At 40.7% G+C, this 12,266-nt stretch overlaps 1 protein-coding gene and 1 long non-coding RNA gene across 3 annotated transcripts in view; one reads left to right on the forward strand and one right to left on the reverse strand.

Annotated features, from left to right (window-relative positions):
- The window catches only part of LOC116780009, an 893,112-nt gene that overhangs the window by 531,677 nt on the left and 349,169 nt on the right, over positions 1-12,266 (forward strand). The gene's annotated exons all lie outside the window — the stretch shown is intronic.
- The window catches only part of LOC116779989 (zinc finger SWIM domain-containing protein 6-like), a 198,158-nt gene that overhangs the window by 37,967 nt on the left and 147,925 nt on the right, over positions 1-12,266 (reverse strand). For both annotated transcript variants that reach the window (XM_032674493.1, XM_032674492.1), the window contains 3 exons: positions 10,895-11,030; positions 6,169-6,326; positions 5,509-5,672 (listed from right to left, as the gene is read on the reverse strand). In XM_032674493.1, the coding sequence (XP_032530384.1) occupies positions 5,509-5,672; positions 6,169-6,326; positions 10,895-11,030 (458 nt within the window). The remainder of the gene's footprint in view (positions 1-5,508; positions 5,673-6,168; positions 6,327-10,894; positions 11,031-12,266) is intronic.

Consider the following 12,266-nt stretch of genomic DNA (forward strand, 5'->3'; position numbering starts at 1 on the left):
GACATTGGTACATAAATCTGTAAAAAAAGCCCTGAGTAATCATGGGTTAGAAATAGCCCCAGAAAAAGAACAAAAAATTTCCCCGTGGAAGTACCTTGGTCTGATAATAGAAGAGAGAACATTTAGGCCTCAAGCAGTAACCTTGCCCACCAAAATATAAAAACACTAAACGATCTGCAGTCTCTTTTGGGAAATCTCAATTGGATACGATCCTTTTTTGGTTTCTCAACAGATTTCTTAGCTCCTTTGTTTCAGCTCCTTAAAGGGAGAAGCAGAACTAACTTCTCCTCCTCAGTTGACACCAGAAGCAGAGAATATTATTGAAGTGATCAATCAAAAAATTTCAGAACAACAGGTAAACAGGAGAGTAGAAGGATTACCTACTGCATTGCTAATCTTTCGTGGACCAAAACAGCCTTTTGCTGTAATAGGACAATTGGACTCAAAAAACCAAAAAATTTATTTAGTGGGAATGGGTATTTCTCAGTCACCAGTTTTCAAAGACAATTGTTACTTTACCTGAAATGCTTGCAAAAGTCACACAAAGGCAAGCTCCGAATGTTAGAACTGTCAGGGAAAGACCCAGATTTTCTTTATGTTCCACTGTCCAAATCTCAATTGTGATGATGATTTACATCTGTTTGATTTTCAACTGGTTATGTCAGATTTTACAGGTAAACTGATAACCCATTTACCAGCAATTCCTTTTCTTTCCATCTCTCAACCCAGACTGAGAAATAACTTTTCTACTAGCCCTTTGAAGAAAGCTGTGACACTGTTCACAGACGGCTCGGGGAAGTCTAGTAATGCAGTAGCTTGGTTTGAAAAAGGAGTATGGAAAACAGATGTTCATCAAGTTGAAGGTTCATCTCAGATTGCTGAACTCTCAGCCGTGGTAAGAGCGTTCCAACTTTTTCCACAGCCTCTGAATTTAGTATCAGATTCTGCCTATGTTGTAGGAGTTGTGAGTTGCATAGAAAATAGTTACTTAGAGGATTTGAACAATCAAAAGTTGTTTACCCTGTTTAAAACATTGTTACTATTAATCCAACAGAGGAAACATCCTTTCTATATCACTCACATTAGATCACATACATGCCTCCCAGGCCCACTTACAGAAGGGAACGCTGTGGCAGATAAAGCAGCAAATTCAGCTTTCCCAGTTAACTCAGTACCTACACCTAACAATTTTGAAAAAGCAAAAATTTCTCATAACTTTTTCCACCAAAATTCTATATCACTGAAAAAAATGCTTCAGTTATCTACCTCTCAGGCCAAAGCCATTGTGTCTGCATGTCCAGACTGTCAATTGGTAACTCCAGTGAGATCTGTAGGAGTTAATCCAAGAGGTCTTAGCCCCTTAGATCTCTGGCAATCAGGTGTTACACATGTACCACGATTCGGCAGATTGAAATATGTACATGTATCAGTAGACACTTGCTCAGGACTCATTGTTACCACTGCACATACAGGAGAAAAAGCTAAAGATGTTAAGAGACACTTTTCCTCAGCATTTGCCATAATGGGCATTCCAAAACAAATAAAGACAGATAATGCCCCAGCATACATTTCTGCTTCCCTTAAAGAATTTTTCAATATGCGGGGAATAGTTCACACCACTGGCATTCCTCACTCTCCACAGGGCCAAACGATAGTAGAGAGAACTCACAAATCTTTAAAAGATATGCTGAAAAAACAAGAAAAAACAACTGTAGGTCTCTCTCCATCAGAATGTTTAAACAAGGCATTGTATGTCCTCAATTTTTTAAATAGGCTACATGAGGATGTTTCGCCTGTTGGACATCATTTTGGAGCTGGAAAATTAAAAACGGGGGAAGCTAAGGTAAAATACAAGGATATCCTGACAGGAGAATGGCTCGGTCCTGTCCCCCTAATTGTTTGGGGAAGAGGGTACGCTTGTGTCTCCACAGGAGCAGGTCCAAGATGGATACCGTCCAGACTAGTAAGGATCCACCAAGAAGTTTCCCTCCCAGCTCAACCAGCAGCAGATCCAGCACCAATGGATTCAGCACCAACTACAGGAAGCAATCCCCCATCAGCATCACTTTCGGGATAATCCTGTTTCTTGTGTGCAGCATAACACCAGCAAATCAGAAAGACCTAATGTCAGGAGCCCTTGCCACATCTCCTCCAACAATTCCAAATTGGGTAATGCTCTCTGGTCAAAATGTTTGGCTAAACCTGGCACAATCATTAAATACTGACTCTATCTGTTTATTTACCTTAGACCCCTCTCACCCTTTTAAGACCTGTCTGGTAGGAATCCCCTGGACACCAAGAGAATGGGGTGATTTTAGAAATCAATCTATCCCCTGGTGTGATGACCATGATCAGTTTAGAAATCCTTTCTTAGACTGTCTCACAAGACCAGCAAAAACTTCACATGACAGACAGACATTTCGCTATCAGTGGCAGAGACCTGAGGAATTAGAAATCTTGGGGAGTATTATATCTCCTCTCTGTTTTTACTTCGTTCACAACAAATATGTTGCCCCTTCTGAATTAATTAATGTCACCTCTTACGGACCTTATTCCAACTTCAGTTTCTGGTGCAAGGAAAAGGTTCCTTACCAGATACATGCTACCCCTGATTCAGTTATTCTTCCAAAAGGAGTCTTTTTATCTTTTTAATTTGTGGACTTAGTGTCTGGAATATGATTCATAGATTAGCTGCTGGAGGCCCCTGCACATTTGGAAAATTAACACTGTACAATCCAGCTACCCTTATGAAATCTTTACCTGTAAGTCCTCCCAAAAATCATGCAAAAAGAAACATTAACCTCCAAACGACTTCACCCTTCCCACGTAAGAAGCTCCGTAGAGTGTGCAGGCAATTCCAAGGTTTATACCCATCTCTTAACTTCTATCCATCACAACCAAAACCACCTTCTCCACCTAAAGCAGCGCAGGTCCCTGTGGCTGCAGCACCCCCACCTCCAGTTGAAGAACATCCCTTAGTAAAATTGCAGTCCTTGAGTGAATTCACAGCAGAATGCAATTCCAACATGCATTTTTGGTCCAACACCATAAATGTTCTAAGTGGTATCATGCTTCCAGTTGTCAGCTCCATAGAAGCCTTAGTGCTCCTTACCAGAATGGGATGTTGGCTAGCAAAAGAAGCTAATGCCACCAGTGCCGCCCTTGATGATCTATTACAAGATACCCAAACCAATAAGAAAGCCTTGTTACAAAATCGTGCTGCAATAGACTTTCTCCTTTTAGTAAATGGCCATGGGTGTCAGGAGTTTGAAGGCCTCTGCTGCCTCAACTTCTCTGATCATTCCCAATCTATCCACTCCCAGATCAATCAGCTTAAGTCCTTAGTTCATGAAATCAGGCAAATTGATCATCTGACTTTTGATGATTTTTTCAACTGGCTGCCCTTTAAGGCCTCTCTTCCACTATTAAGAAAATTATTGTAGTTATCGTACTAGGACTTTTTGTAGTGTTTCTCTTTATGTGTGTCTTTCCATGCTTGCTCAGTTGTGTCAGAACCTTTCAATCATTAAAAGCATATCCAACTTTAGAAAACACAAAAGGAGGAGATGTGGCAATGGATTTGCCATATGTAGGATGGAAGAAGTCCTGCCAGAGATGGACTAGTGAAGAAAAAGAAGAAAACAGTTCAAATGTTATAGAAACAGAAGTTTTTAAGGTGGTTTAAACAGGTTTCAAAATGGCTTTTGCTTTCCTGCAAAGTCATTGCTCCTTCTTCCCAACACTCCCTTTGAAGGACTATTGTCTCCCATACAGGAGTGTCCTGGGAAGATGTCCTGAGGTGTTTCTCATTGGTCCTTGTTAACCCCTTCCTATTGGCTGTTAACTCTTTACCTGATTGGTTTTTTCTGTGTGACCCTGAACTTGTAATTGGTCTCCTTTTGACCCTCCTAAAAGCCTTATAAACCCCTACCTCACAATAAACTTCCTCTTTCGTCCATCCCTCCCTGGTGGTCTGTGTGAGCTCCTTACTGGTGGTCTGTGTGAACTCCTTACGGGGTGGTCGGGCCATGTGGCAGGGGCAGGGAGGAAGAGCATTCACCTTCCAGGTAATGGGCTGGCCCCCAGAACCTGAAGGTTCCCCTCCAACTAATCCACCGTAAGGAGTCCTGTGTACAGGCAGCCGCAGACAGCATGAGTTAAGTGGGAAAGAAACCGCCTTTCTTTCCCCTTTCTTCTCCTTCCCCTGCTTGGTGGGGGGGGGAGATCTCCATTTTGGTTTCCCCTGTGATCCGGGGGCCCCCATGCAGTGACCGCCAGAGCCCAACAGTGCCCCCTGCTGACCAACATCGAGTACTGCAGGCTCTGCACCTCTAGTGATCCAACAGCGCCCCCTGCCAACTGTGATTAGAACTGCGCTAGAGGACAGAGAAGTATCAAACTGTTTCCTTTTTAAAGGGGACTTTTTGGGTACAAGATTATTGCTTAGTTGTTTTTGTGTTCTGTTACTGTTTTTGCCAAAATACATATATCCTTTAATAAAGGGTTGTTATTTCTTCCTTTTTCCATACTTCCTCGATTGGAGCCTCTTAATTTCAGATTCACAATTGCTGAGAGAGAAGAGTTTGGTCTACCTCATAACTCATCTTCCTTAGCAAAACGCTCCAGTCTCTTTAAACTAAGACACACCTATCAAATATCATTTGAGGTGAAGGAAGGGAAGAATGGGAGGAATGATGAGAAACCTCTCAAGGCCATGGAAAAGATCTGCAAAAGCAGGTCCAGAGGAGGGTCATGAAGATGATTAGAGGGATGAAACACCTCTCCTGTGAGGAAATGCTGAGAGAGTTGGGGGTGTTCAACCTGGAGAAGGGAAGGCTCTGGGGAGACCTCATTTCAGCCTTTCAGTACCTAAAGGGAACCTATAAGAAAGATGAGGAGAGACTTTTTAGGAGGGCCTGTAGCAATAGGACAAGAATAATTGTTTTAACTTGAAAGTGGGTAGATTCATACTAGATATAAGGAAGAAGTTTTTTACAATGAGGGTGGTGAAGTTGCCAGAGAGGCGGTAGATGCCCCATCCCTGGAAACATTCAAGGTCTGGTTGGACGGGGCTCTGAGCAACTTTGAAGATGTCCGTGCTCATTGCAGGGGGGTTGGACTAGATCACCTTTAAAGGTCCTTTCCAACCCAAACTATTCTATGATACTATGATTTCTGGAAAGTAGAATAATTTTGCTCTCTAGCCATCCCTACATATACTCCAAAACCCATTGCATTGGTCTTTTCTCACCCCTGAACAGAGGAGTACCCTGCAGCCAGCTGCTCCAAGCTCTCTCTTCCACTCAAATGGCACAAAGGGACTGTGCAGATCCTTGGTCTGTGTTTACCAGTCAACTGTGCTTTACATCAGAAAACAGAATCTAAAAATTGCAGACAAAGCCCAAAGAGGGTCTTTAAGAGGCTCCTCAGTGACTTAAAAAGCTGTACCCACCAACACAGGGTAAAATTCCTGTCTTCTACTGTAGAAATAATGAACGAGGGAAATACCTGAAGGCCCAACTCCAGAGAAACTTTCAGAAGAGTGATGTCTGGCAAGTTGTCCATGAGTGTTGCTATTTTAAATGCATCCTGGGCAAGTTTGAAAATGTGTGATGAGGAGTGGATATTTTTCTGAATGGATTCTAACACTGTTTCCAGCCTCTGAACATCACCTGCAAGGTGTAAACAGAACAAGCTTCCAAAACATCCTGAAATGCATTATAATTGAGCTTGCCATTGCTATGAAATAGTACAGTGTTTCAGTTATACACATTTTGTTTTTTATAAACCTTTCATAATTAAATTACATGAACAAAAGATGCAAGACAGCACAAACTCCTCTAGTGCCTGATGGTGTTTGTATAGTATATGGCCAAAAGTTATCCTGATTTGTGAATTTTAGAAGTGATTTGTCCACTCCTGGGTTTTACAATCTATACTGTGTGCCAGAAGAACAAAAAGCTATCTCATCAGCCTCAAATCAAGCCCATCTGGCTACCATCTATCTAGTTTAATCACTTTTCTAGAAAATTAAGTGACAAGTTTAAGTCAGTTCAAGCTCCTGTCAGACTGCAATTTGAATTCCTAAACACAGGTTTTATAACCTGTTTATTCCATGAAATATGAAAAGCATACACTTAGTTAAGTAGGTAATTTACAGCAATGTACCTTTGGCTGCTGTTAGCATGGTCGATGCCAGCTCACACTGCTGGGATTCGATGTGACTTAGGGTGAACCAGCGGGGATATCGGTTTGGAACAACTGATACAATGTGGTGTGGACGGGACATATCTCCCAAAGGAGTTGTAGATTCCAATACTCGCAACCTGAAATAAGAAAGAAATCCTCTTCCTTACATCATTATTATATTGCGTTATTCATAAGCTGCAAGAACACTTGACCTTCTTTATTAAATATGCAGTTTTGGGTATAAAGATATTAGAAAACCACTTCTCTTCTTGGACAGTCTTAAAAGTCCATTTACCAAACTTGCCTACATCAGTGGGAATCTGCAGGAATTCACAGGACAATAAAGTCATTGCACTGGTTTGGGCTGGGGTAGGGTGAATTTTCTTCAAAGTGGTTGGTATGGGGCTGTGTTTTAGATTTGTGCTGAACATAGGGTTGATAATACAAAGATAGTTTTGTTATTGCTGGGCAGTGCTTATACAGAGCCAAGGCCTCATCTATTTTTCATACTGCCACACTGGCAAGGAAGTTGGGGGTGCATGGGAGGTTGGGAGGAGACACAACTGGGACAGCTGACCCCAACTGACCAAAGGCATATTCCATACCATATGACATCATACTCAGTATATAAAGTGGGGGGGGAAGAAGGAGGAAGGGGGGGGACATTTGGAGTGATGGCATTTGTCTTCCCAAGTAATCATTACGCTTGATGGGGCCCTGCTGTCTTGGAGATGGCTGAACACCCGCCTGCCCATGGGAAGCAGTCAATGAATTCCTTGTTTTGCTTTGCTTGTGTGTGCGGCTTTTGCTTTCCCTATTAAACTGTCTTTATCTCAACCCACAAGTTTTCTGGTTTTTATCCTTCCAGTTCTCTCCTTGGTCCCACTGGTGAGGGAGTGAGTAAGCAGCTGTGTGGTTCTTGGCTGCTGGCTGGGGTTAAACCACGACAGCCATTCATTAACCAAGGCAGCAGAGAGTTTTTGCATCATCCATAGAGTTGAAGCTTTTTTCCCCTGCCTTATTTCAGTCTTTGAACCACTGTCCTCAGAAAGGAAGATAGAGTAGTTCTCCATCATATTGAGAACATGTAAGTATTTTCCAATATTTGGAATATACTTTCCTCACTTGCATATGCTCAAAGTAAGGGGGAGTGATATTCAACAAGTCATTCGGTTTTTGACCATGAAATAGAGATGCCAAAAAAGACATTTTGCTGTTCAAATAAATATGAACTAATTTTTAAAGTCCTTAAACTCTAGCCTACCAATACCTAATAATGCACATGTTAATATGAAAAAAATACTTCCCTTTTGTTTTGTATCGAGTCAAATCTCTTCCTTAGTAATACTGAGGCACACCTATATAGCTTTATATATGCTGAGGCACGCCTATATAGCTTTATATATGTAAAAATAAAATACATATAAATTCTCCAGCTGATTTTTTCCAAGCACAGAGGGGGGAGAAAAAAATGCATTATTAAATCGTTTCAACAAACAGGAAAAATTCTAACTACTTAATGCAAAAAGTATTATGAGATTATAAGTAACCGCAAACAGACAAAAAGCATGAAAAGAAAATATTTTGTCACTTTGAATTTCATTGTCAGCTTCTATGTTCCTTTGCTGTGAAAAGAAAGGCTGTAGTGAATTGGTGGCTTTCATGCAATTTTGGCAAGATTAGGGAACATTATAACAAGCACAAGCAGATTTAGCATTCTTCACTTTTTTCACTTTCAAACATCAATTATTTAGCTAGGTTTTTGCAAAGCTACATTGTGATTAAACATTACTACTGAAGTCTGACTCACAAAGTCTGGGTTGAAATCCAGGCTTAACAGGGAATCAGCCAAACTAAGCCAAACATTCAAGTTCAGATTCCAAGTGAGCAGTCAACTAGGTCACTGCAGATCCACGTTCTCCAAGGCTGTACTTCATATGTTTCAGTGTTGCAAGCAGAGAACTGCAGACAGAAGTGACCATCAAAGATAGCACACCCTGTCCTTGTCGACCTGAGGTGCATGAATGAAAGACCTTATGGTCTCAGATTCTATTGATTTCACACCGAGTGTTCCACACATTAAAAGAGGATTAAGAAGAAAAAGAAATGGCAACAGATGATTTTGAATGCAGAGAGGCAAAATACTCCAGAGTTGCCATCATGGGTCAATGACCTGTGTAGACTGACACTAAACACTTATGTCTGGAGAGCAAGTAGATGTCATCTTGGGAAGTTAACTTTGATAAATGTTCAAGTGAAGAAAAAAATATGTTCCATCTCTAAAAGCATGAGCAACCACTCAGATTTCTATGTGGAAATATTTTACCCATGCCATGAAGGAAGGGATGCTCAAATTTCCCTCTTCTGATCCATTCCACCTCATAAACATGAGATAGACATTGTCTTCATGTTTGATTTCTTCTTTCCCCCCCTCAAAACATTTGGTTTAGTTAGTTTTTCATTTGGTTTGCATCAGGAGTGCTTTGTACACTGATCTATCACTTTGGTGTGAATGGAAAAAGTAACCAACCTTCTTTACAAGAATTTTTGAGAAGTGTAGAAGAATATAGACAGACATGGAATAGAAAGTGTCTGCATCTGCTGTCACCGCAGTTCAAGATAGCAGTCCACATTTCTTAAGAGTGCCAAATATATAAAAATTATTACAAATAAATAAATGAATAATATAAAAAAGCTGAACTCTCATCTGCCTTAAAAGTGATGCCAAGAGAGCTATGGAGAACAGTCCTGATTATGCTTATGTCTCCTGTGATTTTACCAGACAGAAACAAACAGAAAACTCTTTCTTATACTGGTCTCTTTAAGAAGTAACTTCTTTGGATGAGATGGCAGCTTCATGCCAAAAGATAGCTGGAGTTCTCTGTGATCAACTAGAGATTTGGATCTTTCAGTGCCTTGCTTGTTTTTCCAGTTGAGAAAGGTAATTTCCTGAAAAGAAGTTTTCAGTTATGATTTGTTTCTGGGGAAAGCCCAAATCCTTCTTCAAGAGGAATGGCATGTTGCCATCACATTCACTGAAGCATTCAGTGCACTGTGCAAAGCTACCGATAGATGTCTATTCTGGCCTTTTAATGTTGTTTCCGTAGTTTAGTTTAAGGAGGAAAGCTCCCCACAATCTCTGAGAAACACTTTAAGGTAGTGACTGAAATTAAATACAAGGACATAAATCTACTTTATAAAATTGATTTTTTTAAAAATTCTAATTATACAAATTCTAATTCTAAAATTATAATCATAAGCAGGCAGTATGCAAAGTCACTTTTCATATTTCTTATATTCCTTCCCTAATATCTACTATTAGACACTCTTGGAGGCAAAAAAGCCCAAACAATATAAGTAGACCTTTGGCCTGACTTGATAGTAGCTGTTTTGTTCTTATGCATGCCCTCACATTTAGTCCTTTGAACATGGACTAAACGAAATGAACATTTTCGCCCCATTTAGCTTTCTAGAGTGTGCTAGTTTTGGCTGGTGTAGAGTCAATTTTCTTCTGGTATGGGGCCGTGTTTTGGGTTTGTGCTGAACACAGTGTTGATAACACAGAGATGTGTTTTGTTATTGCTGAGCAGGGCTTACACAGAGCAAAAGCCTTTTCTGCTTTTCATACTGCCATGCTGGCAAGGGGGTTGGGGGTGTGTATTTGGTCTGGCTGAGCTGGAATTCACATCCCCAAAGTAGCCCTCATAATGCTGTGCTTTCCACTGGGAGCTAGAAGGGTGTTGATAACACACCGGTGTTTTGGCTACTGCTGAGCAAAGCATCAGCACTGTAACATTCCTTCCTTAGTTGAGGGCAAGATCCTGGGAGGGGACCCAAGTAGACCAGCTGACCCAAACTAACCAAAGGGATATTCCATACCATATGATGTCAGCTCAGATACAAAAGCTAAGGAAAGGAGCAGGAAGGCAGGCATTCATTGTCTCCAATGGCTGCCTGCTGAGAAACTGTCACGCGTACCAAAGCCCTGCTTCTCGGGAGTGGCCGACCATCACTGCTCATGGGAAGTAGAGAATAAACCGTGCTATCTTTCGCTTCGCTTTTTGCACATGCAAGCTTCCGCTTTACTTTTTGCTTTAGATAAACTGCCTTATCCCAACCCACAAGTTGTTTTTTCCACCTTACTCTCTCCCCTGTCTGGCTGGGGAGTGATAGAGTGGCTGGGTGGGCACCTGGCATCCAGCCAAGGTCAACCCACCACGGGGTGCATAGGAGGTTGGGAGTGAGCACAGCCAGGACAGGTGACCCTAACTGACCAAAGGGTATTCCAGACAATATGACATCATGCTCATTATATAAAGTGGGGGGAAGCAGCTAAGCAGCAGATGATCCCAAGACTGCTGGTTAGATGCCTCTTTCCTCATTTCCTTGCTACTAGCATCATACACACACACAGCCACACCAGTAGGAGAACACACACATGTGCTAAAGCTGTTGTTTAACACAAACACACACATTCCAATAGAAGGATTTGTAACATAGAATGCTGTTTTATAGTTGTATATAAACACTATTTGTATATTTATAAATTATTATATTGTAGTTAGTACAGACATGGATTGCTTTTACAGATGACACAACCAAAGTAATTTCTCCTTAAAGAGAACAATGCTTCTTGATTACCAAGCTTTTCCCCCTTTTTCAAACTGCTGCTTGTGTTCTTTCTAGATGACTTGTGAATACATACCGCATGGCTCTCAGTGCAGTTTTGTATGCCAATTCAGCATCATGAGGTAGGAGAGAGGTGAAAAGATACTTGGCAAATGTGTGCATTGGAACACTCTCTCGATGGATGATTTCACCTAAACCACTATATGGTCCAGCTGTGGGAAAAAGAAAGAGAATATCAGTCTTCACAGACTGTTAAAACCCAACTTCTGGACCTTTAAAAGCATTCACTATACCTTGAGTTAGAATTGGTATTCAGAGACAGATTGCTGTAGAAAAGGTAAAGTTTCATTGATATTTTTTTGAAATATGTTACAAGTATATTAAATACCATCTATTCTTTGAGACAACAAGACACATTGTAAATTGTAGACTACTAAGCACACTACCAGTGCATATACAAATGACAGAATGGTTCCAGGGCTCCATGGGGGTCATTCAGAAAATCTATGGTATGCAAAAGTAGAAAGCGATAATCCTAGCTTTGCCTCTGTGTCGTTATATTGTGCACATGAATTCCTATGCATCCTCTGTTGGTGCATAATTGCTTTATCACAAATCCACAAAAAAAAGTGTCTACAGTGGAAAACCAGGTATCTTTAATTGAAGTTACATGACTAATCACTACAGCAGCACCTGATCCCTATTAATGTCTCACCTGACATTAGGCATTTAAATAACCCTTTGATTTGGACTTGGTCTCCAGAGAAGACTAGGTCAGATCTTGCATTGAAGCTGCTTTTGTTAGTCTATTATAGCCACACAATCTTAAAAATTCTATTTGTTGTGGAGAAGCTATTCCCATTGTTGGGGCAATAGATTTTGCTACCACTCAGTGCAGTGCTTCATAACAGCAGTGTTAAGACTGACAACAGAAATGACAATTTAAAAAAAAATTACATGAAACTATTTGCTTGCTGAGTTCTGAATATTCACGGTGCATAAGAATTCCATTTTTACATTTTTTCTGCAACCTGTAGACTGTTATTCCTATTAATAGGAAAATTGTGTCAAGAGTTTTTTACTTCAGTGGCTAGAGGTACAGGTGTTAAACATTGCAAGATACAGAATAAGAATTTTACATTAAGTATTATTGGACAATTATTGCACAAATAGCAGCCAGCAGTCCTAGAAGTTACTATTTCCTCTTCTACTAGAGATTCCAACCCACCACACTTGGATGGATGAATGACTGTGTGAGCGCACTTCATTGCAGTCACGTGTCATAGCTTCCAGCAGTGGTTCAAACTAAGATGACTGACCCTTCACTGAAGCAGATGAGGAGTACTCACAAAATTTATTCAACCACTTCTGCTGCATGGGATGATGAACTCCATGAGAGAGAGATGGTAACAACTTGGACCAGCACAGCTGTTTCAGCAATGTTTTTA

The sequence above is a fragment of the Chiroxiphia lanceolata genome, chromosome W (genome assembly GCF_009829145.1).
Source record: "Chiroxiphia lanceolata isolate bChiLan1 chromosome W, bChiLan1.pri, whole genome shotgun sequence".
In the NCBI taxonomy this organism is placed as follows: Eukaryota; Metazoa; Chordata; class Aves; order Passeriformes; family Pipridae; genus Chiroxiphia; species Chiroxiphia lanceolata.